This window comes from Populus euphratica, unplaced genomic scaffold, assembly GCF_000495115.2.
Source record: "Populus euphratica unplaced genomic scaffold, PopEup_1.0 scaffold13.1, whole genome shotgun sequence".
In the NCBI taxonomy this organism is placed as follows: Eukaryota; Viridiplantae; Streptophyta; class Magnoliopsida; order Malpighiales; family Salicaceae; genus Populus; species Populus euphratica.
In genome coordinates, this window is record NW_011499872.1 from 438,111 (window position 1) to 463,105 (window position 24,995).

Genomic DNA, 24,995 nt, shown 5'->3' on the forward strand with positions numbered 1-24,995 from the left:
ATGGCATGCCTGTAGGGAACCAGACACAAGCAAGTCGTTATTAGGTTTAAAACTATTTAAATATGGCCACGAAACAGAATATGTTCAAATAGATTCTGAATACAACTCAACACTCCACTTCCGTTCCCTTCTCTGGCTCTGGAATCCTTGTTCGTCTCTTATTCTTTCCTTCTTTACCTGAGGTTTTATAGAACCGTCTTCCTGCTATATATCTCTTAATTATCTTTATCTACCCTGAATTCTCTTAGTGTTCCCTTTTCGCTATCTTAATCCTTTTCTCTACATCTATACATACTCATCAAAACCCAAAGTTTTCATTCGTACAAAATAACAATTCCCTGAGATTTTTCAGCACCAGCTTTCTCTCTCTAAATCATATACATCCTATCTAGTTTCAGGTTTCTGGGATCCTTCAACGTCATGGTACTATCTGGGAAATCTGTTAATCTCTTGTTTCTTTTGTTTCTGAGAAAGTTTTACCTCTAGCTCCTCTTTTTTTATATATAGTTGTTTTATTATTTACCTTTTTCTTCTTCTTTTCTTCTTGGTTTAATATTTTCAGGCACGAGAGATTGGAAATGTCATGTATGATGAGGTTAGATGAGTTCATGCGGCTATATTCATTTGTTACTCTCTTTCTTTTCTTTTTTTAATTATCTTATAGTATTTGATTTTATCAGTTTTTAAACTGTTTTTCCTTTTATAAATATTTATAGGAGTTTGTATTGAATTCTCGAGGATTGAAGCTTTTCGCATGCAAATGGATTCCCATGAATCAAGAACCAAAAGCCTTGGTCTTTATTTGCCATGGTTATGGCATGGAATGCAGCATCACCATGAACAGTGAGTATCTACAAAAATCTTCATGTTAAGGCTTTGAAGTTTGCCTTGATGAATATCAAAACGTTATGGAAAATTGGCAATTCAATCCTAAGGGGCGTCTCCACTATAATTTTCAGGCACGGCGATTCGGCTTGCAAAGGCAGGTTATGCAGTTTATGGTTTAGATTATGAAGGGCATGGAAAATCAGCCGGTTTACAAGGCTACGTGGAAAACATGGATTACGTTATCAATGACTGCTCTAGTCATTTTACAAGTATATGTGGTAAGATTTTATTTTTCTTCTTGTAACGTGTTTTTTATGATTGTATATATCAACTGTCTTCAAGCATCCTGTATGGCCAATCATTTCTTCTTCTATTTGTTTAATTTTAGAGAAGCAAGAGAACAAGGAGAAGATGAGATATTTGTTAGGAGAGTCCATGGGAGGAGCAGTCGCTTTGCTCATACACAGAAAGAAGCCAGATTTTTGGGATGGTGCTGTATTGGTGGCACCCATGTGTAAGGTATATATCTTTGTTTATTATGTTTTTTTCCCTTTATTCTCTCTCAAGTTGCTTTTTTTTTTTTTTTTAAATGCCTACCCTCCTTTATTATAGTGTTTCACACGTTTGGTAGCTCTTTTTTTACTTATATATCCATGGTCTGCCTACAAAATTGGATCTAGTTCTTGTTGCTTTCTAGTTGTTTGTATAATATGTTTTTATGCTGGCTAGAATTTTATTCAAATAAAAATACAAAACAACAGAGTGTTTAACCTTTTCAATCACTTTGTTTGAGTCAGTCGTAAGGACAAGCTGTTTCCGAAAACCTTTTTAAGTTGAACACTATCCAATGGTTGCAGCACAAAAAAAAAAAAAAAACAGCTGAAAAGCTCTGTAATTGTCAAATAAACTTGCTCAGAAATTGGTCAGGCAGGCAATATTTCTCGTCATTTTATTGATCTGGTCCTCTATTAGCTGATTGTACCCATTCAAGCTCAGTAAAAGGCATGAGGATTTACTTGAACTCGATTTTATCTGCAGATTGCAGATGATATGAAGCCACCTCAATTGGTAATCACTATTCTAAGAAAGCTTTGCAGTATCATTCCAACTTGGAAAATAATCCCAACCAAAGATATCGTGGATATTGCCTTTAAGGTACCTGAAGTGAGACAACAGGTATATTTCTTGTAGCTCCAAATATTTATTTTCCTCCCAATTTGTAATGACTTTTCCCCCCGCTAAAATGATATATTAATAATTGATGATTACTTAATTACAGGTCAGAGAAAACCCTTACTGCTACAAAGGGAAACCTCGCTTGAAGACCGGGCATGAACTTCTAAGGACTAGCTTAGATCTTGAGCAGAGGCTTCAGGAAGTGTCATTGCCGTTTATAGTTCTGCATGGTGAAGCAGATAGAGTGACAGATAAATCTGTCAGCGAGCAACTCCTCAGGGTGGCTTCAAGTTCAGACAAGACCATCAAGTTGTATCCTGAGATGTGGCACGGTCTCCTTTATGGAGAACCAGCAGAAAATAGTGACATTGTTTTTAAAGACATTATCGACTGGTTGGATAACAGGGCTGATCGTGGAAATACAAGACTGGAGAGGGAGCAAAAACACAGGCATGATGATTTTTCCAAGTCTAAATAAGAGCAGGAAATTCAGTGGTGGTGATCTTCCCCTGGGCAAGATTTAGTTCTTCAATTCTATGAGTGCGAGGTGGAATTTCCATTACAAAAACAGTACATCCCAAATGATGACTTGATAATATTTATCAATAAACTGTTCCACGTAAAGGCTAAAGTGAGCTTAGAAGTAAGAACTGTGAGATACATAGGGGCATTTAATAACATAAAATGGCTTCGGGAAATTCATTCATTACGCCTGCACATCCTCTGTACGAAAAGTTTGTTTTACAGAAAGCTTTCTAATTTAACAGTGAGCAACTTCTATCTTGATTTCAAGAATGTGTTCGCTAGCTAATTTGTTGCTCAGTTCTGATGTAATTGTAGATAGCATGTATCGAGTAATTACAGCTACCATCAAATTCACAAAATGGAAGAAACCAAAACAAGAAGGCTTCTTTAACTTAAAGTTTCACAGACTGATCATCGCGAAAACCTTTTAACCAATGAGTGCTAACCTACTAGAGTTGCATATGCACCCAAGCTACGAGCCTACTATTAGGCACAAAGTTACTTCGGGAAAGTCAATGGCAGGCCAACCAGGCGGACAATGACTGCAAGTATCAATCCTCAGCTGTAAATAGGGTTTCACAGCATGCCAAGACCACCCGCACACCATTAGGTGGATAGAAGGCGGTGCACCATGACAAGCAAATCCATTTCCCATTTACCTGTTGAAAAAGTGAAGCTTGATCGCTTGGATTTGCAGGGAGCTAAAGAAAATCACACTCAGATTACTATACAGGCCCCATGCCAACAAGTCTTGATAGAAGCACTGCATGGATAGGAGGGTTGACACTTGACGTTGAAATCTTCCTGCCTCTCCTTGACGGTCCCAGAAGGTTGGAATCAAACCCTTCTGTAGCGCTTCTTTGAGGTTTGCTCGAGCAATCTTCTATGCGATCCAGGCTTCTCAATTTATTGGTTGACATGGCATATGGAATTTGACACTGTCAAAACAATAAAATAATAAAAATTACCAAATAACCTAAACTTTGAAAATACTCTTCATTTTTAACAATTTAAAGCAGTTGTAAGAAGTGATTTTTTTCTTTTTGGGAACCAAAAGGTTTTAAAAACTCAAGCAAAGAAATTGGCCATATCACAAGTTAAGTAGAGCACAGAAGCTTTTTTTTTTTTCACTTGAAAATTCCAGATATATAACAGTTGGAGCATACTTTAACTATTATTATATCTATAGAACAAATGAAAGGGAGAATGAGCCTTCATCAACAACACTTGCTCATCAAAAATTTAACACAAAACAAGGACTCGCCATCTTCTCCTGTAAAATATTTAATTGATTTCGTATACCTATTTATTATACTCCGTGAAATATTTAATTGATTTCATATACCTATTTATTATACTCGGTGAGCGACGACCTCAATAGCCACACATTTTCACATTATAGGGTGTTTGATTGTATAAAAAGTTCATATATAGTTTCAAATCCGAATCCCAAAAAGACTTGCACGGACATTATAATGCATTCATGAAAATGAGTCTGTCCCAGTCCTGCAATTTCAAAAACCACTGTGTGCATTCATATTGAGCTACAAATGAGATGATCACAATATTTAAAAGGGGAAAAGAAGCACCTTCAAGTTAATCTTTCCTCAGATGATCTTGTTTCGAACTTCTTCAAGTTTCTTGAGTATCTCCCCAGGAGTTCTGTCCAGCTCATCAGCAATTTTTCTTTGAGCATCAAGGGGCAGAGTTGGGAACTGCTCGCATAGATCCCCATCAATCACATCCTGCAAAATTATCCCAAAGGCTTTAGCATTCTTTTATAAAATACCAGGTAGCACTATAACTTAGAAAAAAACAAATAAATTACTAAGACAAATAATTACATCCAATGGCTTTAATAGCATTTTAAATTGGTGTTGAGAAACCATAATCAAATGAGACCATCTATATTGACTTACCTTAACAGGAAAATAAGCAGACCTATATGACATATGATCTCTTCCACACAAAGGTGGGTGGTCTTGTCTCAAATGCATCTCCAAGTGTGAAAAGAAGTCAACATCATCTCTAGAGGTGAATGGAAGTAGGGCCCCAACACTTCCCATCACTGTCCCATATATGATGCACTCGCCACCACCTGGAATTAGAGATGCCTTCTGCAAACTGTTAACCACGTCACCGATATGAAACTGCACTATCTCCTCTACCTTGTTTGGAGCTCCATTAAGCTTCCCCTGCTCCCACCTTATTTTTCCACCAGTTGGATCTTCTTCTATCTCGTCAGAGACATCCTGTGGCAGCCTTGCAAAGTATATATTTCCAAACTTGTCTGCACCAGCCATGGTATCAAAATCTACATGGTATGATGATGTAAGCCATCTGGGGACACTATCATCAGCAAAAATATACAGTTGATTTTCATCCCGCCTGTACTTGCAGAAATGAAATGACTGCAAAGCAGACACCAAAAATATACTTCATAATGTCACCAGGAAAAATATGACATAAAGATGGGAAAATGTATATAAAAACAAACAAATATCTGAATATATATTCAGATTAAAGGTATTTAGAAAACATACTTCTTGAATGTCACCCGCATAAATCCGATCACGGTAGGTGTGGATAGAAACAATGGTGTTGGGGAACAGCTTATTCTCACACTTCCTAAGCAACCTCTTTTTCCCCAAGTCATACAATCTCAGCACTGATCCTATTCCTGCAAGTAATCTTCCCTGAAACTGGCATAAAGCAAGTGGAACACCTTCTACTTGAGTCTTATGCAAAAGTTCTAGGCTTTTGCCATCATCCACAAACTTATAAATGTGAATGAACCCAGTAACCAAGCTTCTTTTGGGCCAAAACTGCAGTCCCTTGGCTGTACCAACAGCTAAGAGAGTTCCGTGCTCCTTGTCATGGAAATTTACAGTGCACAAGCTAAATGCAGCTTCATTGTCTTGAAGCTCCAGCAAGCAAGTAGTAGCAGCAGACCTTGGGTCAAGGACTCTAATGCAAGAAACCCACTTGTCTGACTCAGCCTTTGGATAACCATACTGCTCATCAGATAGGGGGTCATCTTTATCATCATCATTGCCGTTTTCCATTTGCTCAGCACTGGCACTTCCATTTTCCCCCATTCCAGAAGCTTCAAAACACTCCTTTTTCGCTGCTTCACGCTCCTCTGCTGTATATGCTCCTTGATCGCTCTCAATAATCACCAACAATTTCCGTTTAGGTTGAAGCACAAACTTTCTTGGAGTGTATCTTAGAGGTATTGCAGTTTCATTGAATGTTTCTCCCAATCTCTCAATTGTAAAAATCCTCAATGCATCCCCAGCGACAGCAACCACACCTTCTGCACACTGATCAGATGAGAATGAAGCAGCATACTCAAGAGTTTCATATGAAAGGGGCGTTAACAGAAAATGCCCTTGGTGAATATAACCAAGCCAGGGTCGACTAGATAAGCACAACATTGCACGTCGACCTCTCACATTAATGGAAAAAAGTTTTGGGGCCCTCAAACCCAAAAATCGGGAACGAGAGTCAGAGAGCTGGCCTGTCACCATGTCCACCACTGTCCTGAATAGAACCCCAGTCTGCAAACCAGCATTAAGGAAAAGACTGGCAGGGTGATCAGCACCATCTTCCCCACCAATTGATGCCTGAACCTCAAGAAAGAGGAGGGATTCTGGAGGTGCTGAAACACTTTGCACACTCAGAATCTGCATACAGTCATCAGGATCCAAAGACAAGACACGGATGGTGTTATCATATGAACCAACTGCTAGGAATCGAGACCTCTGTCTTCCTTCTGGAACAGGGGCAATGTCCAAACAGGCCACATCTCCTGACATCTCATGCTTCTCCACTTCCATCAGCTGACCAGTCATATCCACCTCAAAATATATAAGCTCCCCTCCACTTAAAGCAATAACCACTTGAAGTCTATTGGAGCCAACTTTCACAATTGTCCTCTTTGCAGGGGTTCTCCACTCATTAATACGCCCATCTTCCCTGATATGTCTTATGCCATTTGGGTGAATTTGCATCAAAGAATCATCGCCAATTAAAGAAACGGCAAGTGAAGGTGTGGTATCAAGAAACCCGCTATCACTAACTTCCTCAACTGTTTCTCCAATTGAAAGCACAAGAGTTGCATTGTTAAAAGACACAACAATATACGCATCAAACTCGTCATAAACATTCTTTTTCACAGTCCAAACTGCACTTGGTACACCAGGAAGCTGTGATACAGCCATCTCACTAATGGCCAAACCAGGCCTCAATATCCTCAATGATGAACGAGGACCACGCCCACAAAGTGAAAATATCTGTGGGGTTTCTTCATCAAAAAGATTAGCAACCTTCATGTCCATAATAGGCATCAAGCTCTCAACCTGGTCAATCCTAACAAGATTCTTTAAACCTCGTGGCTGGAAAAACACAGGCTGGAAGCCTTCCTCAGTTTCCATCAAAGTAGCAGATGAGGCCTCCACATCCTCTTCCTCCCCAATGGCCTGAAACTGATACAACGCATGATTCCCAAACTCTGATGCAGCAAACAAAAACCCTGATTTCAAAACACATATCGAGGACGTGACTGGGATCGTATCAAAATACTTAATCTTCAATTCCTTCACCTTGTCGTTCTCATGATCCAACGTAACCTTAAAAATGTCACCGTACTCCGTCTGCAACAAAAAGAAAAACATTGATTTCTGCTTATGTGTAGCCGCAGAGACTATCAAAACTCCACGTTCAGCAGGCAAATCAGCACGCCTAGGAATCACAGCCCTCACATCAGGATGCCCTTGATTCTTATAAATCACAAAATTCTCCACGCAAACTAAAACCCCACTTGGACCATCACCACCTCCAGGTACCGTAACAAGCATATTAGCGCCATTATCAACCTGCTCAGACCATTTCCTGGAGACATGATTAAGCCCCAAATCAAGCTCGTAAAATGTCAAATTCTTCTGTGCTTCACTCGCAGATTGCCCTGTCGAATCCTGATCTGCTTCCGAATAATCCAACTCAATGGCAGCAAAAATAGGATTATCAAACCCACAATCAACACCACATACAGAGTAACATATAGTATGCGACTTATGCGCCTCTAAAGGTGAAGAAATGGTTAACCTGGCAACAGTATCTCTATTCAAAACATAAACTAACTTCTGTTTCTCACAAGCACCAATCATAACAGCTCTTCCCTTCGGATCAACTGCCAAATACTGACCTGGAACAATCCGGCGACAACCAGATTTTCCAAAAGTTTCTTGATGAATTTTGTCAAGGACATTTCTCTCCTTGTTATATTCTAAAATTACAATCCTACCCGAATCAGAACCAACAACAATATAATCTTTTTGAGCACCAGTTAGTCTAAACTGAGCTAATGAGCGAATTGCACCGAAAATTTCAACAGACAGAACTGTTTGGAGCTTACCGTTCTCGTCAGGGCGGAGAAGATCGAGGACTTTGCCGCGAGCGACTACGATTTCTTGTGCTTTGCCGCCGGAGAAGTTGCCGTTTATGGCAGAGATGATTCCAGTGGCTCGTTGCAGGGTGAGGCTGTAGAGGTACATGGTAAAGTTAGGTTTTGAAATGGGAGAAAATGGCGGGAATCGGGGTTTTAGGGTTTTAAAGAAGAGAGCTAGCTAGAGAGTGACTCTGGATTTCCGAGAAAAATCGGTTCTCGTATGATTATTGAACTGAGCAAATGAGATTTATTGGTAATGGACTGAAAGACTCGGCCCATAAACTACCACTACAAAGAACAAGCCCATAGTTAAATTAAGAAGTACTCTTACAGTTTACTGGGCTAGAGAACGGGCTTCGGTTAAAACTAAACAAGGACCAAGCCCAGTTCTTAGAGTGAAAATTTTTTGATTGAAAGTATTGAAATAATATTTTTTTACTTTTTAAAATTTATTTTTTATACCAACACATTAAAATAATTTGAAAATATAAAAAACTTAAATAAAAAATTCATATTTTTTTAAAAACACATTTAAAACACAAAAACAAATGAGCTCCAAGACCAAACTTTCATAAAACCCTTAAGATTCAAAAGAAATTCCAATAATGTTCCTCCTTTTCTTTCCTTTTCCTTTTCTTTGTTTTTTTTTTTAAATAAAGTTAAGAACTTTACTTGAGATTGAATAGAAATTACATATTTAATCAAATTCACAGAAGACACAAGGCGTTCTTCAATGAATGTTTGTTCTTCAAAACAAAATTTGCCTAGAATGGCTGATAAAGTTAATGTGGTATTCTTCCTGCTCACACAGAGAAAGAGGATTTCTGCAAATTGTTTTGCTAGGCTAGCTATGTTCATTATGATGGTTGAGAGCCAGGGGCGGGTCTAGGATTCGCAATTACGGGGAGCAAAGGTAAAGATACTATTTTGCCAGGTATTATTACACGAGTGTACAATATTATTTTACTATGTAATATTTGATTTAAACAAAATCATCATATTAAAAATGAATTGCAAAACACAAAATAATCCTTTTAAAAGATAATCTCATACAATTATTCTAAACAAATCATTTTTTTAGGTGCATGATTGAATAATGGGAAAGTTTCAAAAAGCCAGAGGGGAAATGTGTAAAAAAAATGGTGCAAATTCAATATCCATAAACTATTATAAAATTTTTGAGCCCTTTATCTTAAACGATTTAAAGTAGAGCTGATCATGGATCATGTTAAAAAATTATTTAAATTTAATAATTTAAGTTATTATATTGAATTGGTTTTTTAATATTATATTAGAGTCTTTAATGATTAAGTAATTATGAATTTAAATTTTATTATTTTTATTTTATTTGATAAAAAAATGCTAGACTAGTCAGCCTAATGTGCTAGTTTAGTTTTTTATTTTTTACTTAATTCCTTGTATATATAGTATATATATTAGTGACGATGATGATAATAATTTCAGGTAAACTCTAACTATTTATGCTTTCTGTCTTTTATGACCTTGACTCTCTTTCTCCCTTTATCTAGTCAATTTTTCTCCTCCTCATTCTTTGGCATATCATATATTCGAACTTCCCTGTCTTTCCACCAATATTTAATCACTATGGCTAATAAGTAAGTTTCATCAAGACAGAAATGTAAAATTACTCTAATTATTATATAATTTAGTTGTTTTTATATTTATTTATTTATTGTGTTTTTATAAATTTAAGTCCACATCATAAACTTTCTTATACACATAACAATTTATATCCTGAGATATTATATAATTTATTTTATTTTTTACTCTTCAATAATATAAACCACCATAATTTTTAAAAACACGGAATATAAGTATAAAAGTAAATAAATTATAAGATGATTACGATGATTTTCTCTAATAGATGAAAAGAAAATTAGAGTAAAAAAAATAAATAATATAATTTAGTCTATTTTACACTCACAAAAAATATAAACTATAATTTCTAAAAACAAAATAGAAGTGTAAAAATAAATAATTATTGTAAGTTTTTTTTAATAGATGAAAAGAAAATAATATTGTGGGAAATATTAATATTATTATATTCAAGGATGTTGTGATTGATATTTTATTAATTCATTTTATTATTTAAGAAAACATTATGGTAAATACGACAACAAATGTGAATCCGTGACCAAATTTTTTTTTTTCATCATCAATATTTTTTTATGAGAAAAATCTTTTACCACAAAAATACACCACATGACTAACCCAACTACGTCACTCTCAGAAAAAGAGAGAAATAACATACCTTCTCCAACTACAAGAAGCCTAATCCACTTCCCTCCCTCTCCCTCCCTCCCTCCCTCTCTCTCAACATTGCTATTTCTCCCTTTTCTTCTAGCTTATAAATGATCAATGTTGGTCACCAGAATTTAAATTTAATCACAAGTTCACAATATGAAAATGGGTAAGCTTCCTTCCATGCTGAGCTTGGTTTGCTTGCTCCTTTGCATGAATATCATCAACCGATCATCCTTCGCTCGAAGCCTTGGCAGTTCAAGTCCTGGCCAACACCACCACCACAACCACCACAAGAAAATAACTTTCCTAATGCAAAATGTGTTGAATGTGACACAACCCTTACCAAAGCCTGCAACAACTAAAGTTACCAGCCAGATACCATTTCCAAAACCTCTAGGCTATTTTCCTCCGAGTGGAGGCATCCCTTTACAGCAACCCAACCCATCAGTTTCCGGTACCGGGTTGTCAACACAAACACTTGACGGTTCTAACATTGGCCTATCATTTCCGGCTAGAGCTACCTTGCAAGAGTTGGAATTTGGAAGTGTAACAGAAATTGATGAGGACTTATTTGTTTATGGTTCATTAGTGGTTGGAAAAGCACAAGGGGTATACGTTGCTAGCTCAGAAGATGGAACTAGCCACATGATGGCAATGACAGTAAAGTTTGTGAAGAATAAGTACAACGATGAGTTGAGATTTTTTGGTGTACACAAGACAGACGTGCCTGAGTCTCATATTGCAGTCATTGGTGGCACTGGGAAGTATCATAGTGCCAATGGCTATGCTGTGATCAAGGCGGTTGGTGTTGGTTCTAAGAGTACTGCAGGGGAAGAAAACAGAACAAAAGGAAATATTTTATTCAATGTTTATCTAAGCTAGTAAAACTCTTACAGATTTGTACTATCATATATGATTTATTTTTTTGTCAGAAGTGATATAAGTCAAAATAATGTTACAAGGAAATCATGATCCCCACTTACTCTTTCGTTGTTCCTTAAAAAACTGTTAATTATGGAAACCATCGCCTATTAAAGAAAAGATCTTCAATGGTTCCAGACAACCATAAAACGGGGTGATCAATCTTGTTTTCCCAAATGGGTTCCTAACTGTTGTGGAAACAGAAGGATTTTTTGCTTCCAGACCAATGGAAAATGGAAATTGCAGTGGTGGTCACGTTATGAACTCATAGTTATTTATCAGCAGCAGCGCAATTGCTTTATCAGTTACTTCCATATAATGGGCTCTTTACCATTGTTACAGTGTTCATCACCTTTTTATAATCGAGTTGCGGTGTGGCAAGACAAACACTGATAGATAATTCGAGGCTAGTTCAAGTAATCTCATCATTATCATAATAAGTTGGGTCCAGAAATAGAGAATGTTAACTGCTGCTTCAGCTTTATCTGTTTGCTCTTAAATCTGTCAATGAGTTGGAATCCCGAAGCCCAACATTAAGAAAGCAAAATCCCTTTCACAAGCTGCTTCTAATAGCATCTCCCAGGAGAGAGTTAAATGAAGAGTCAAATATTAAAAATAATTATATTTTTAGTTTTTGTGTTTTATTGTGTCACTCTAATACACTATGCAAATAAATAATTATTTTAGCTATTTGTTATATAAAAAGCTATTTTTATATTTTTTTTATAAATAATAAAAACAAATAACTATTAGTTAACTGTTATTTTTATAGTTATGACCAACAACTCATTTTCTCACTTCAACATATAAAACAAATAGTATTCTAATATCCAAGTATTCGTAGTACTCAATTTTTTTATATTTTTATTTATAATATTTACGTGAAAGTCTATTATTACTATTTAACTTTGAACTATTATTGTTTAATTACTAATTATTAATGTTTGATTTTACATTGTTACTGTTTGACTTTCTAACTATTACTATTTAATTTTAAACTGTTATTGTCTAAATACTTATCAGATTTTTAACTATATCTAAAGTTTTAAAACATAAAATATATTTAAATTAGTTATATAATTATATTAAAATTAATTTAATATAAAATATATTAAAATATAATAGATTTTTTTAAATAACTTTTTACTATTAAAATGAATATAAAAAAAAACCTATACTTATATTATTAAAAAAACTTTTTTTTTTCGGTTCTTTAATATAGTATTTTGTTAGTAGAGATGCTCTGGGACTAATCTTGAGATGCCGCAAAAGGCAATCAATTGCCTGTTGTGACATGACATTCATTGCCCTCTTTACCACCACCAGATAACCGAGTGTTGTACAGGACCCAATGGTTATAGTTAAGAAAGTAGGGTATCAAGAAGATGTCGGAAACTCGTTATCAGTTTAGGACTGGAAAATGTAGCATTGGCTATTTTCATGTTATTTCAAAATTGAATCCCTATTTAGCCAAACCTTAATGCAGGTAGTTTCTGATCCTAGCCAGGCTTAAGATTGTGAATATAATTTGCACCAAGCAGCAACTTAGCAAGTAATGCCAGAGAGAAATCCCAACCTAACTGCCCAATTATCCTGCATAATAGAGTACCTGCTCCCAAATATTAAATGTAGAAAGGCACCTAAACCAAATGATCCATGCCTTTCTTTCGAAAAGCAGTCAGCATGTATACCACATTTGGTTTTACGAGTAGTCAACTGCACCATTTCATGCCCACAGCAAAATATGAAATAGGAATTTGGTATCACAACCAGAACACTCAACTTAATAGAAAGTATGCTCCAACTCCACTATATCAGCTCCACTTCTCACTAGAGTTTCCTTTAACTATATATAACCACAATAGACACCTCCTTCAGCATCAGAATCATTCTTCACATCCTCTTGAACAATACTTAGCTCTTTCACAGAATCAAAACCCAAAATGGCCAGACTCCTCTTTGTTACCACTACATCACTCAAGGCAATTGTCTATTTTTTCTTGATTGCTATGACTCTCTCTCATGCCAACTCGGCAAGAATCCTTGATGGGGTAGAACCCGAAAATCCAGCTGTTGTTGGCCCTCCCGTGACAACGGCAGTCCCAGCTCCAACGACTACATTGCCAAGTGGCCAATTCCAAGCGACCACTCCCTCCACAGTTGAAGATGGCGAAGCAGACCCTCCACTTCCAGATGAAACTGTAGTCCCTGACACTACTGTGGCAGCACCAGTTGATGATGCGGTAACACCGGTTGATGATGGTACAGCACCTGAAGCTCCTCCAGTCAGAGTGGCAGCACCACTACCTGCAGGTCCCATCACCACCACGACGCCACCAAGTGGGCCAGCCCCATTAGTGACCACGAGTCCCACCGTAGCAAAACCTGCTGGCTCACAAACCACCACCGCTACCACTTCTCCTTCATTGTCCTTCTTCATGCATGACATCCTAGGAGGATCCCACCCATCAAATAGAATCGTGAGCGGGATCATCGCCCGCACTGAAATCAATGGCATTCCTTTCTCCCAGCCAAACAACAACTTTTTCCCACTCCAAGGTGGGACCCCACTGGTCAACATTAACAACCTTAACAACCTTATAAACCCAAACAACGCTCCACTCCTTACAGGCCTAACTGGTACCCAAACTAACACATTCCTACAAAACACAGGCAACAACAACAATGTTGACAATGGAGACAACCAGCCTTTTGTCACCGCGGGCAATCTCCCAGCTGGGTCTGCACTACAAAAGCTCATGTTTGGCTCGATCACAGTCGTTGATAACGAATTAACAGAAGGACATGAGTTGGGTTCTGCTGTGATTGGGAAGGCACAGGGATTTTACTTGGCTAGTTCAATGGACGGTACTAGCCATACAATGGCATTTACAGTGTTATTACATGGTGGAGAAAATCATGGTGAAGTTGAAGATACTATTAGTTTCTTTGGGGTACATAGAACAGCAACAGCTGATTCGCCGATTGCAATAATTGGTGGCACGGGTAAGTATGAGAATGCAAAAGGGTATGCTGCTGTTGAGACTCTTCCACAAGGGGATCAGCACACAACTGATGGTGTAGATACCATAATGCATTTCAATGTTTACCTCTCAGAGTAGGATGTCTGTGTGTGTGTGTGCATGTGTTCTTGGTTGGAGTTGGTTTGCTAGTCTGTAAGCCTGGTTTCTGTTTGAAAACTTCGGTTGAAGTTTGATGTATCTTGAACTATATTTATTGGAATATTGAAGGAGACCAGCTTTGTTGTTGAATCAAATGTGTTTTGGCGGTTACATTGCATAGCATTTAGTCTTGATTCTTGGATGAATTTGGAGAACAAATTTATTAGCTATGGTGAACCAAGAGAGGCTGGGATTGATAACAGTGCTCGTTAAAATCAGCAAGGAATTGAACATGGTTGAGTATTATATATATATATATATATACACACACACTCTTAAAATGCTCATCAATTACTAATGTCTCAGCAAAACTATAGTCAACAGCCTTGATTATATATAATATAGTGAGGTTAGATCATAGATGAAGCTAATGTATCATCAATTCACAGCTCGAGCAGTGAGCAATTCCAGGACTTGGCATTCTTGAATTTCAGATAGATTCAAAGGATCAAAATTGTAAAGATCTCGGGTCTTTACAGTACAATTGAACTTAATTTATTCAATAAAGGCATCAGGCCACGAACATTCCCGCTGTGCCAAATGCTTCTCAAAAGACAGATTAAAACCAATGCAAATGTTAGCTTTTAAAGCCGTCTTCACGGCTTTTGGATCAATGATGATATTTCTCTCCACCCGTCATCATTATTATTGTTATTTATTTGTTTAGAAAGAAAATAATAATTTCATTAGATTAAATAAAATATAAATACATCACTATTTTTATGCTATATCTAAAGAAATTATAAATTTCCGGCTCTTTTAGTAAACTAATACATTTTTTATACAAATAATTTCAAATCTAAACTTGTTTATAAAAAAAATTGATTACATTTGACATGCACGGATGAATTTGAATAACTGTATATTAACGTGAAAAGGGAACATGCACGGATGAATTTGAATAACTGTAAATTAACGTGAAAAGGGACCACCAGATTGTTAAACTCCGTTAATAAAAAAAATCCAAAACTGCTAGGTGATATAAATCTCTTAAAAGCCAAATTGTTTCGTGAATCGTGATGATTCCATTGTTTTGAAAAAAGAAAATAAATAGCTAAATATTGTTTCGTGCAGAGGCTGTCTGTCTGGGCTTTCTTTTCAGTACCGTCTAAAGTTTGCCGGCTCTCGTAGGCCCAAATGAATCTCAGAAAGTAAAAATAAACGGCATGAAACAGGGGCATTCCGAGAATTGAACTCGGGACCTCTCGCACCCTAAGCGAGAATCATACCACTAGACCAAATGCCCTTTGGTGAGGCTGGCAGTTAATATTATATATTTGTTATATAATAAAATGAGATTTCACCTTTATTGGCTGTCTTTTTTATCTCGTGTAATAATTAAATCTGATTCGAAGCGACCAGCATAATTAAATTAACCAGTAACATGATCCTTTGGAAAAGAAAACTTTCTTCTTTGACTGCCTTAATGAATGGATGTGCTTGATTACTTTACTTTCTTTGGTTTGATGCTCGAGTACAAAACACTCGACTGGGATTAACTAGAATGCTCTTCCGTATTTTGGTTCATGTCATGTGTTAAATGTTTAGAGTTATTCCAAAGCATGACTGAAATTATCAGCAAACATGCAAAACAGTACGGAATTTCAAAGGGAGTTTGCTTTGGTCCCTATGGTCATCAAGCAAATTGTCTGTGTATCTCTCAAAGTTGCAGGTACGGGGTTGCCCATCAGACAATGCCAAACCACAGTTACCTTTGACAGCCAAAAAGGGGAGAAGAAGCAGGCAAATAGTGACATAGATGACTGAAAATTCTCAATTCCCCTCTACAGTATTTTAATCCATGGTTAATATCTGAACATAGAAATGTGTGTGAATTAATTACTGCATGCTTTTAGTTTTGATGAGTTAATGCTTTCTCCAGCTGAAGGGTTTCTCTGCATATGATGTGAGAGAATTGAGCTTTCATTTCACAATATCGATGAATCACATGTTTCCTTTAATTGGTTTGAACTTGATGAAAAAACAAACAGAGTTTCCATTTTCTCTAGATATGATTCATAAACAAAGCAGACATTCTGCTCAAAAAACCCCACATGCTACAAGCTCACAATCTCCAAGCACACATACAACATGCTTACAAACACAGCATTGATTTTCTCGAACAATTTGGATTAATAACTAACATAAACAGCGAATTCAAGCAAGGTCTCAACACCATCAGTCGAGTGCTGATTGATAGACGGGATTGTCTTAACAATAGCAAAACCCCGAGCATTAACATACTTTCCGGTGCCACCCATGATAGCAAGCCGAGAATCGGAAACTCCTTTTCGGTGAACCCCGAAAAAGCTAAGGCTATCAGCATAAAGACCACTCTGGAACATAGCTGTGAATACCATGGTTTGGCTGGTACCATCCACAGAACTAGCCACATAGAATCCCTGTGCCTTACCTATAAAACCTGACCGTAAATCATGCCCTTCAGTTATTTCATCGTCGATCACAGTAATGGTTCCAAACATGAGCTGTTGAAGAGTAGAACCAGATGGAAGGTTGCCCCCAGTGCTCAGTGGCAAGTTAAATGCATTGTTGAAGTTGTTGCCATTGTTCTGTAATACAGGTTGTGTGGTGCCACCAAGTCCAGTTAGGAAAGGCAGGTTGTTGTTATTTATAAGGCCGTTATTGTTGTTATTCTGGGGCACCCCATTGTTTAGTGGGAGGTTTGCACCATTAGGTTTGGCAAATGGGACTTGGCCAGTGACTGCTGGATTGCTGACTATGCCGGTCACGGCTCTAGCTGAGGGGTTTGTCCCACCAATAATGTCATGCATGAAGAAGCTTAAGGTATGACCTGGATTGGTAATCGTGGCTTCCGCACTAGTACTTGCAGCCCCAGTTGGATTAGGTTGTGTGGGTGCTAATGGTGTAGGTAGTGGTGAAACATTAGTGACAGGATTATCAACTGCGTTGTATGACTCCGGGGGGGCAACAGGTACCTCCGGTTGCTCATCGAGGATTCTAGCTGAGGTGGTAAATGCAATGGCGAGAGTGAGGAACAGAACACAGGCTATGGCCTTTTTTGTGGCAGAGAGAATTTTGTGAATTTCCATTTCAGAGACTCGAGGGCAGAAACAAAATTAAGAGTTCAAGAAGACTGAGTTCTCTTCCGTGTTTTGCTAATGCTTCAGAGGGCATGTGAATGTATGTTTATATATAGCTTGTGCTCTCTAAAATCGGAGTTGATGAGAACTTTTTGAACTGTTTGTGTGAGTTCAGGTTAGGAACCTAAGCCTTTGTGTGATCAGGTGTAGAAATTGGAACATGAGGAATGGTTGGGATTGTGAAGGAAACTTGAACTTCTATATGCATTATTGGACCTGGCAGTGGAGTTGTTGCCTACTTAATCATCAATAATCGATACATTATCTCACCGTAAAATTTTCCCCTCGTTTACTAGTCCATCAGAACTATGCAAGAGTGAGCTCTTCTCGTTTCTGCCTTCAGAAAATCCGATTTTAAAACTCAAAACCTCTTGGTGCAAATGTAAGCAACAAATATATCATTCTCTTCCTTTCAAATCAAAAGGGGGATGCAAGCTGGTAAACAATAAAGAGACTAATATTTAGAGTATCCCAGTAAACATATATCCCCTGGTTTCGGTTGAGAGATAAATCATCTATAGAATACAGTATACTGAATTAATACAACGAAGATCTCTTAACCTGGAATTAGTCAGATAACCATAATGCTAATTGGGCTACTTGATTATCGAAATGAAAAATAAGATCTCTTTTTAATTATCCTAAACGCGAAGACCACCGATATCAGATTAAAAACATTATTCTGTAAACGGACTAATTAATCATCAGAAACAGTAAGGCAACACTTGTTCTTTAAGAGGAGGCTACTACACTAACTCACAAGGGTATATCACGCACCACTGGAGAAAAAAAAAACAATATCACATTTTTCATTTCACATGAATGAAAGAACCTGATACTTCAAAAACAAAACAAAAACTTCCACAGAAGAATGAATTCTACACATCATGAAAATTGGCTCGTGAATTTGGTACAGAAAAAATTTACTCAAGCAAAAAAACAAAGAACTTGAATACTCAATGCAATCTCCAAAACCAATTTCAAGCCTCACACCTAGATCAAAATTGTACCTACATATGCCTCTCCCCTACTGTTCAAACATGAACAAGCCAAAGACACTACTACCTCCCTAATCCCTATACCTCTTCACTGTTTTTTCTTTTTTTTCTTTGGATTTTTAACAATACAGACAGACTATCCACATATTCTCGACGAATTCTGAAAGACTATCCAAATATTCTCGAGGAATTCTGTTAACAATATAGTAATACTCCCGGCCTTTCAGAAACTCTCCATGCTAACAACATCTGCAACCAGCTCGTCCATCAAACAATTTTCTATTTCTATACCGATGATCTGAACATCATCACTCAACTCTAACCACTTGTCATCCTTCCCCAGCACCTTTCCAGACTCCTTGCTAGCTTCCTTTTCCTCAGCAACCAGCGACATCCATAACTCCTCCTCAATCATCTCCTGGCCCAGACTAAAACTAAACCTTCTTGCTACAGGTTTTGTCCATGTCGGCAAACCCATGGATGGCTGTAGAATCTCAATCAGCCCTGAATTTATACGATCGAACAGGAGCCTCCTTTCAAACCTCTTCCAAGATGTCTGCTCACCAAACATTTTCTCAAGGGTCTCAAAGACAAGAGGACTCATTGGGTATCCTTGAGAGCGCCACGAGTCAAAGCCCATTTTCAGGTTCCTACTGTCAAAACCTGCCTCGGACAATACATTAACCAGGTAGGAGAAATCCCTACTCTCTTCAGCTCTGAAAAATCTCGTCTTTTCATTTTCATCAGAGTCATCCAGTGATCCTCCTTCCCCAGAATCTTCATCGCTAGAAACCATCATGCCAGATCCTTCTGAGTATGTTTCTGATGCCTCTGACTTCATAAGTTCAAGATGCGACTGTAAACCTAGGAACCATGGGTAGATCAAAAGACAAGGAAAGAGATAAGGACAAAAACTTAAAAGAAAGAGAATCTGTGCGACTCTAAAGAAGCAGATCCAGTGCACCGACCATTTAAAGAAGCATGGACGCTCTCAAAACAGTCAGAGGTAGATGAAATCTCTTTCTTGAATAATGGTTCCAATACAGAATCTGGACTAGGTTGATAAGCATCCTCAATGCTCATCAAAGATTCCGGGTCTCCATCGGTGCCGGAGCAGTGTGAAGAAACAGACTCTATCTCAGAGATTCGGTTGGATATATCCTGCAGCATTATTATATAATTCCTAATAAGAAAGAGCCTTCAAAATTTTATAGTAACCATTATCAAAAAGAAAGAAAAAGGTAATAAATCAAGTGAATAAAATAAACTATTAAGGATGACTAAAATATTCATATATGCATCTGTTAAAATCATAGGTGAGCTTCATTTAAGTGTATGCCTAATAAAATCTGGAAACGATGTCTTTATTGCATCCTGGTTAAAATCATTTTGGTTATCGATTGCATATCCTCATTTCTTCCTGCACAGCATTGTAAGCAACATAGGAGAAAAGAGATAAAACACATGGAAAATAAAACCATAACAAATACAAAAGTTTCAGAATTTCGACAAAGTAAATAATTCATTAAAAACTAGAAACGTCCCAACAGGATAACAATCATAAGAGGCCAGGAAACTTATACCCCAGTTGTCAGGAATATGCAACCACTTCCCCCAACATGTTAATGTAACAGAACAAATGATGAATTAATGTGGTTTTCAGAGTCTATACTCCAACTAGGTTTCACTAGCTCGATGAGAATGACACTTTTCTAAGTTCAGGAACGAACAAACAAACACTTTTCCTAGAAATCTTTTCTTAAATACGAACAATGAATGCTAGTATCAGTTACATGCATCATAACATACAACTGAGGTGTTGAGTAGTGGATATTATTTCTGAAGATGTAGAACTTGTTGCTATCAATTTTCCATTCAAATTTGCACAGCAAAAAGGAAAGATGCAGATAGTTATGTTTCCAGATAAATTTGGCAGCTAAATTACATTTAAGAATCTGCAAAATTTGGCTAATGAAATTTCAAGGTGTCACGGAAAACAATGAATCATACCTGTTGAGTTGAAGTAGGTGGGTCTCGAGAAGAATATTCATCTTTTACTAGCGAGACACAATTGTTAGGTTCCAATTCAAGCAACTCATGATATGACAGGGACCTCTTTGGAGCTGCAATTTCTGCATCAGCCGGTGAATTAACTACCACGTTAGTTGAAGAAATATTGCTCATTGAAGATTTGCAAGCTTCATAATTCTTTTCAGATAGATCCCCATCACTGCCTTCATTCTTGTGCCCCCCCTGTGTCACCCAAGGATCTTGCAAGGTCTGATAGTTTTGTCCAGATGAACCGAGAAATGAGGAACTTTGGCCATGAGAATTTCTCACCTCAATTTTGTTTTCCAGTTCATTTTGAAGAGCATAAACAGCGTCTGCAGAATGACTGTTTTCTGACACCAGATGAGGAGTTGATGGAGAAATCATACAGCTGGACTTTCGAAGAGATTTATGTCTTGTCATGGTTTTAGGACTTGCAACTGTATTAAAATTCACTAGAAGAGATCTGGATTTTGGTAAGTCTCTGACATGGCCACCATCCCGAAATTCCAGGCTTCTTGTGCCTAAAGGAGTCACACCTCCACTGTCAGGAACGACTTGATCATAGTTATCAGGATTGGAAGCAAAATTTTTTGGCCTTGCTTCACAATCAGGAATGGCAAGCATTTCGCCCAAGGTTTTACACCTACTAAATAGTTCAACCTGCTGAAACTTTTTGGTCGTCTTCCATCTTTCAGAGATTTGTTTCTTGGCTTCCCTGGCCAGATATGGCTCATCTGAACAGTGATATTGGTTCTTCCTATCAGACAAAACGGGCAAGGAAGGTATCATCAACTCAGACTCTTTAGGCAAGGTGTCACTACCCCTGATTTCAGACGCCTGTGCCTTAGTAGAAGTGCTGTTTATACCATGACCCATTCTTCTGCTTATTTGCTTTGAAAACCTAGACCTCGACCTTGCAGGTCCTGAGTCACAGTCCATCTTCTTCCTTTCTTTCACTTCAGCATACAAGTTTTCATTTTGAACGTTGAGAATCTCTTCATGATTCCTATCAATTGAATGAAAAACCTCGATTGCACCGGTAGATGAAAAATATCTTCCAGCATTTTGTGCCTTTCCTGGTTTTGGTTTCAGAACAACAATCCTGGTAGTGGGGAGGCATGACCCATCATTCAAATCCAATTGTGATCCAAGAAACTCATTAGCAACGTCAAGGCCAAGTTTTCTGCAGGAATATGTCCCAAGGCCATCTTCAATTTTCCTTGGATATCCTTGTTCAGTTGGCCTCCAAAATTTCCTGCTCCTCCCAATATCTCTGCGGTCAGAAGGACACAACGGCCTTACAAATGTAATGAGCCCTGGCTGCAAGTAATGAGGGATGCCTTGCAGATTATTTGCTTTCTTGGTGAGCACTGGTTCCTGGAAATATTTTGGAAAATTATCAGTCTTTGAATCAATAACTTCCTTTGCATCATGACATTCCTTTGAACTTTGAAGCTTCATATCCTCTGAAACATCTGTTGATTGCTTGAATTCCTCCCGTCTAAACATCACCTTTGCCCCTGGGGAACTTGAACGTATTTTTCTCTTTTCAGCTGACATGCTCCGGTGCTTGTGTCTCTTTAATGTTTCTAATATTTGGAAGACTTCGATATGATCTTGCTGCTCTTCACTACTCAACCTACATGAGTTAGGTTCTGAATTTTTCTCTCTAACACCTATAGAAGAAACTCTCCGTAGATAATTCTCAGAGAGCACTCTTGGTTTCTTTTGAACAGGCTGCTGGGGTGGCAGTTCATCAAGACCCATTAATTTTGCAATCACACTTTCTGTGATTTGTTTAGGTTTCATTTCCATTGACCTCACTTTGGGCACTTAAAGTTAACACTGCAAATTCAAGCCCTCTAGAATTTAAAACAACGCCCCTGCACCAAATCAAATCAAAGAGAAATACCAGATCAGGTGAAATAAAATTATTCAAATACCAGGACAACTATTTCATGATTTATTTTCTTTCCACTAATTTTCATGTTGTTGTATTCTGGGTGTGCAAAGTTAAAGAACAATTCTGCACAAAATCAAAACAGCAATAGCTACTTACTCTAGAGTAACTCCTAGAGCAAAAACTAATATAAGATGCCAAATTCAGACCATTTCCAGTAATTCAAACCCTTATTGCTTCCTGGAAATGAGTTTATAAAAATATATCAAATATGCAAAGAGAATATATTTGGAAAATGAAATGCAAAACGATAGAAGAGAAAGCAAACAAGGAAAGAAGAATCACAAACAACCAAAAAGATAGGGAAACAGAGCGTAAAAATGAAAGCTAACCCTAAACACAGTTGCGGGAGACCAGTAAACAAAAAATCAAAAAATTGCATTTAACTTTTGAAAAAAGCCCTATACTGGAAACATCATAACCTTTAGACCTTATGTACCATCCCCGTAAGGAAGAAAGAAAGAAAAAAAAACATTAAGAAATAAAGAAAGGATTTTTTTTCTTCTGAAAAACAGTCAGTGAATCCAAATCACAGCCTTTTGTGATCAGTTCATGAAGCCGAAAAGGAGTCTCTAGAAACCCAAGTACTAAATCTCAATCAATACAAGATACTAGTAAGTGGCAGCACAGGCAATCAGCATGCAGAAACAGAATCATTAAAAACAGTTTTATTTGGCAAGCAATTATTAGAACAGCATAGAAACAAGTGTAAAGTGGTTGAGTAAATGTAACATACCGTCATCATTACGACTTGGTCACAGCTTTCAAAAGTAAAACAAAAAAATAAACCTATGAATTAACAAACTGCCATAATAAGAAGATGTGATAAGGAAAAACCATTGATCTCAAAGCATATATAAGAACAAAACAAAAACCAAATGATCTTGATGCCACTTCCACAGACATCACTATTAAATTCCACTAGAAACAAAATCAATAAGTTTAGCAAAAGTACACGAAAAAAATCAAAATCATTACAAACACCCCATAAACAACACAAGAACAAAAACCCAGAATTTGATTAAACAAAAAAGAGGGGGGAAATGACCTTTTTGAAGAGATCTTTGAATCTTGATGCCAATCTTGGATATCATTCGATTCATTTCTCCTTAACATGCGATGAATTCAATCAAAATCTCTTCTTTTAAAAGAAAAACAAAATCTTTAAGTCACGCTCAATGATAATCTTGATTAGAAATCAAGCAAGAAACGACACGCCGCCATGCTAGATAAAAGTTTGGAGTCAGACAGTTTTAATACAGAAAGAGAGAAAAGTTTAGGTCAACAGCAATGGAATTCATGCAGAAGAATCACAATTGGTCGGCAAAAATAAAAGTAGCAAATATTTTTTATATGTAAATTAGATCATCAGAGATGCAAATGATAAGATTACAGTAATTAAATTAAATAAATGTGGGTGGAGAGACGTTAAGAAATCAAAAAAGGAGAGAGATGATGAAGTTAATTAATAGAAAATTAGAAATGATTGAGACAGGATCTACTTATTAATTTTTTGATTTTTCTATTTAATATTTAATTATTTTAAAGAAGCATCATCGAAAGAAATAAGTGGGTTCGGTTTTTCGTCTCTGTGTGGATTTACGCGCGCGTTTTAAACAACGTGTTCGCGAACCTCGCGCCAGAATGAGAAAGCAGATAGCTACTCTCACTCTTGTTTTTGCTTCTTACAGATATACTGCACTTGATGAGACAAGATCAGGGTATCTTCTTATTATTGTTTCCGTTGCATGAGCCATGAGGGCGCCAAGTTGTGATTGATAACATTTCAAGCTAATTGTTTTGTTGGCACTGTATTTTAAAAAAATTTAAATTTTTTTATTTTAAATTAATATATTTTTTATATTTTTAAATTATTTTAACCTGTTAATCTCAAAAATAATTTTTTAAAAAATAAAAAAATTATAAATATATTTTTCTAAATAAAAAATATTTCAAAAAATAATTATAATCACACTACGAAACAAGCTAAATTCAACAAAAATAAAAGTTATTGATGACGTTTAGATAATACTTCTGCTTTAAATCATAGTCCATTCTTTTCGGAAAATATAAATGTTTGAAACAGCATTGATTTTACCCGAGTTGTTTTTTGCAATACCGTGCCAGAAAAAACACATGCAAAATTATATTATAGCTAGTATTGGATTTAGAAAGATTGGATGTGGAAATAGTGAGAAACATCGACAAATAGGAGTATTTATTGTGGTCAACGGAAAACGCGGCAAAACATCCGCAAGTGGTTTGCATGTGAACTGGGAGTGAGACAAGATCAGGGCATCTCCTTATTCTTGTTTCCGTTGCCTGAGCCACGAGGGCGCCAAGTTGTGGTTGATTACGTGGCTTCTAGTTGGACCTGGAAGCAAGTGGGCTTTCAAGTTCTGAGTCCATCGTTCAAACCAGGGCCCAGCCCTTGAATTTGGGTGGTTTCTGAAACTTAACCCACTGTCTACTTAGCAGCAATGTCACACTCAGTTCAAGCCTTCAAGCTCATGCTTC

The 24,995-nt window shown here is 37.1% G+C and overlaps 6 protein-coding genes and 1 non-coding gene across 9 annotated transcripts; 3 read left to right on the top strand and 4 right to left on the bottom strand.

The window, feature by feature from the left end:
* LOC105127475 (caffeoylshikimate esterase-like) lies at positions 1 to 2,774 on the top strand. Its single transcript, XM_011028793.1, has 7 exons — positions 1 to 423; positions 563 to 595; positions 717 to 843; positions 960 to 1,106; positions 1,217 to 1,347; positions 1,867 to 2,004; positions 2,108 to 2,774. The coding sequence occupies exons 1-7, from the start codon at positions 421 to 423 to the stop codon at positions 2,480 to 2,482; spliced, it is 954 nt and encodes a 317-aa protein (XP_011027095.1). The 5' UTR covers positions 1 to 420; the 3' UTR covers positions 2,483 to 2,774.
* LOC105127474 (splicing factor 3B subunit 3-like) lies at positions 2,731 to 8,194 on the bottom strand. Of its 2 annotated transcripts, none has more exons than XM_011028792.1 (4): positions 5,073 to 8,194; positions 4,449 to 4,940; positions 4,119 to 4,274; positions 2,731 to 3,438 (listed from the first exon to the last, which is right to left on the bottom strand). In XM_011028792.1, the coding sequence occupies exons 1-3, from the start codon at positions 8,082 to 8,084 to the stop codon at positions 4,137 to 4,139; spliced, it is 3,642 nt and encodes a 1,213-aa protein (XP_011027094.1). In that variant the 5' UTR covers positions 8,085 to 8,194; the 3' UTR covers positions 2,731 to 3,438; positions 4,119 to 4,136. The 2 variants fall into 2 exon arrangements, with proteins under 2 accessions (XP_011027094.1, XP_011027093.1); XM_011028791.1 differs by having other exon boundaries at positions 2,731 to 3,467.
* A 2,102-nt stretch (positions 8,195 to 10,296) lies between these two features.
* On the top strand, positions 10,297 to 11,225 carry LOC105127476 (dirigent protein 25-like). Its single transcript, XM_011028794.1, has one exon. The coding sequence runs from the start codon at positions 10,400 to 10,402 to the stop codon at positions 11,123 to 11,125; it is 726 nt and encodes a 241-aa protein (XP_011027096.1). The 5' UTR covers positions 10,297 to 10,399; the 3' UTR covers positions 11,126 to 11,225.
* A 1,813-nt stretch (positions 11,226 to 13,038) lies between these two features.
* LOC105127478 (dirigent protein 24-like) lies at positions 13,039 to 14,441 on the top strand. Its single transcript, XM_011028795.1, has one exon. It carries the CDS (start codon positions 13,108 to 13,110, stop codon positions 14,284 to 14,286), a length of 1,179 nt encoding a protein of 392 aa, XP_011027097.1. The 5' UTR covers positions 13,039 to 13,107; the 3' UTR covers positions 14,287 to 14,441.
* Positions 14,442 to 15,520: 1,079 nt separating this feature from the next.
* On the bottom strand, positions 15,521 to 15,592 carry TRNAP-AGG (transfer RNA proline (anticodon AGG)). Its single transcript has one exon. It is a non-coding gene; the product is annotated as a tRNA-Pro (tRNA).
* A 694-nt stretch (positions 15,593 to 16,286) lies between these two features.
* Positions 16,287 to 17,494, bottom strand: LOC105127479 (dirigent protein 25-like). The gene has a single exon (XM_011028796.1). It carries the CDS (start codon positions 17,415 to 17,417, stop codon positions 16,479 to 16,481), a length of 939 nt encoding a protein of 312 aa, XP_011027098.1. The 5' UTR covers positions 17,418 to 17,494; the 3' UTR covers positions 16,287 to 16,478.
* An 802-nt stretch (positions 17,495 to 18,296) lies between these two features.
* On the bottom strand, positions 18,297 to 23,918 carry LOC105127480 (uncharacterized). Of its 2 annotated transcripts, XM_011028799.1 has the most exons (5): positions 23,527 to 23,918; positions 22,578 to 22,658; positions 20,477 to 22,401; positions 19,435 to 19,627; positions 18,297 to 19,330 (listed from the first exon to the last, which is right to left on the bottom strand). In XM_011028799.1, the coding sequence occupies exons 3-5, from the start codon at positions 22,331 to 22,333 to the stop codon at positions 18,690 to 18,692; spliced, it is 2,691 nt and encodes an 896-aa protein (XP_011027101.1). In that variant the 5' UTR covers positions 22,334 to 22,401; positions 22,578 to 22,658; positions 23,527 to 23,918; the 3' UTR covers positions 18,297 to 18,689. The 2 variants fall into 2 exon arrangements, with proteins under 2 accessions (XP_011027101.1, XP_011027099.1); XM_011028797.1 differs by lacking the exon at positions 22,578 to 22,658.
* Between the last annotated feature and the right edge of the window lie 1,077 nt (positions 23,919 to 24,995).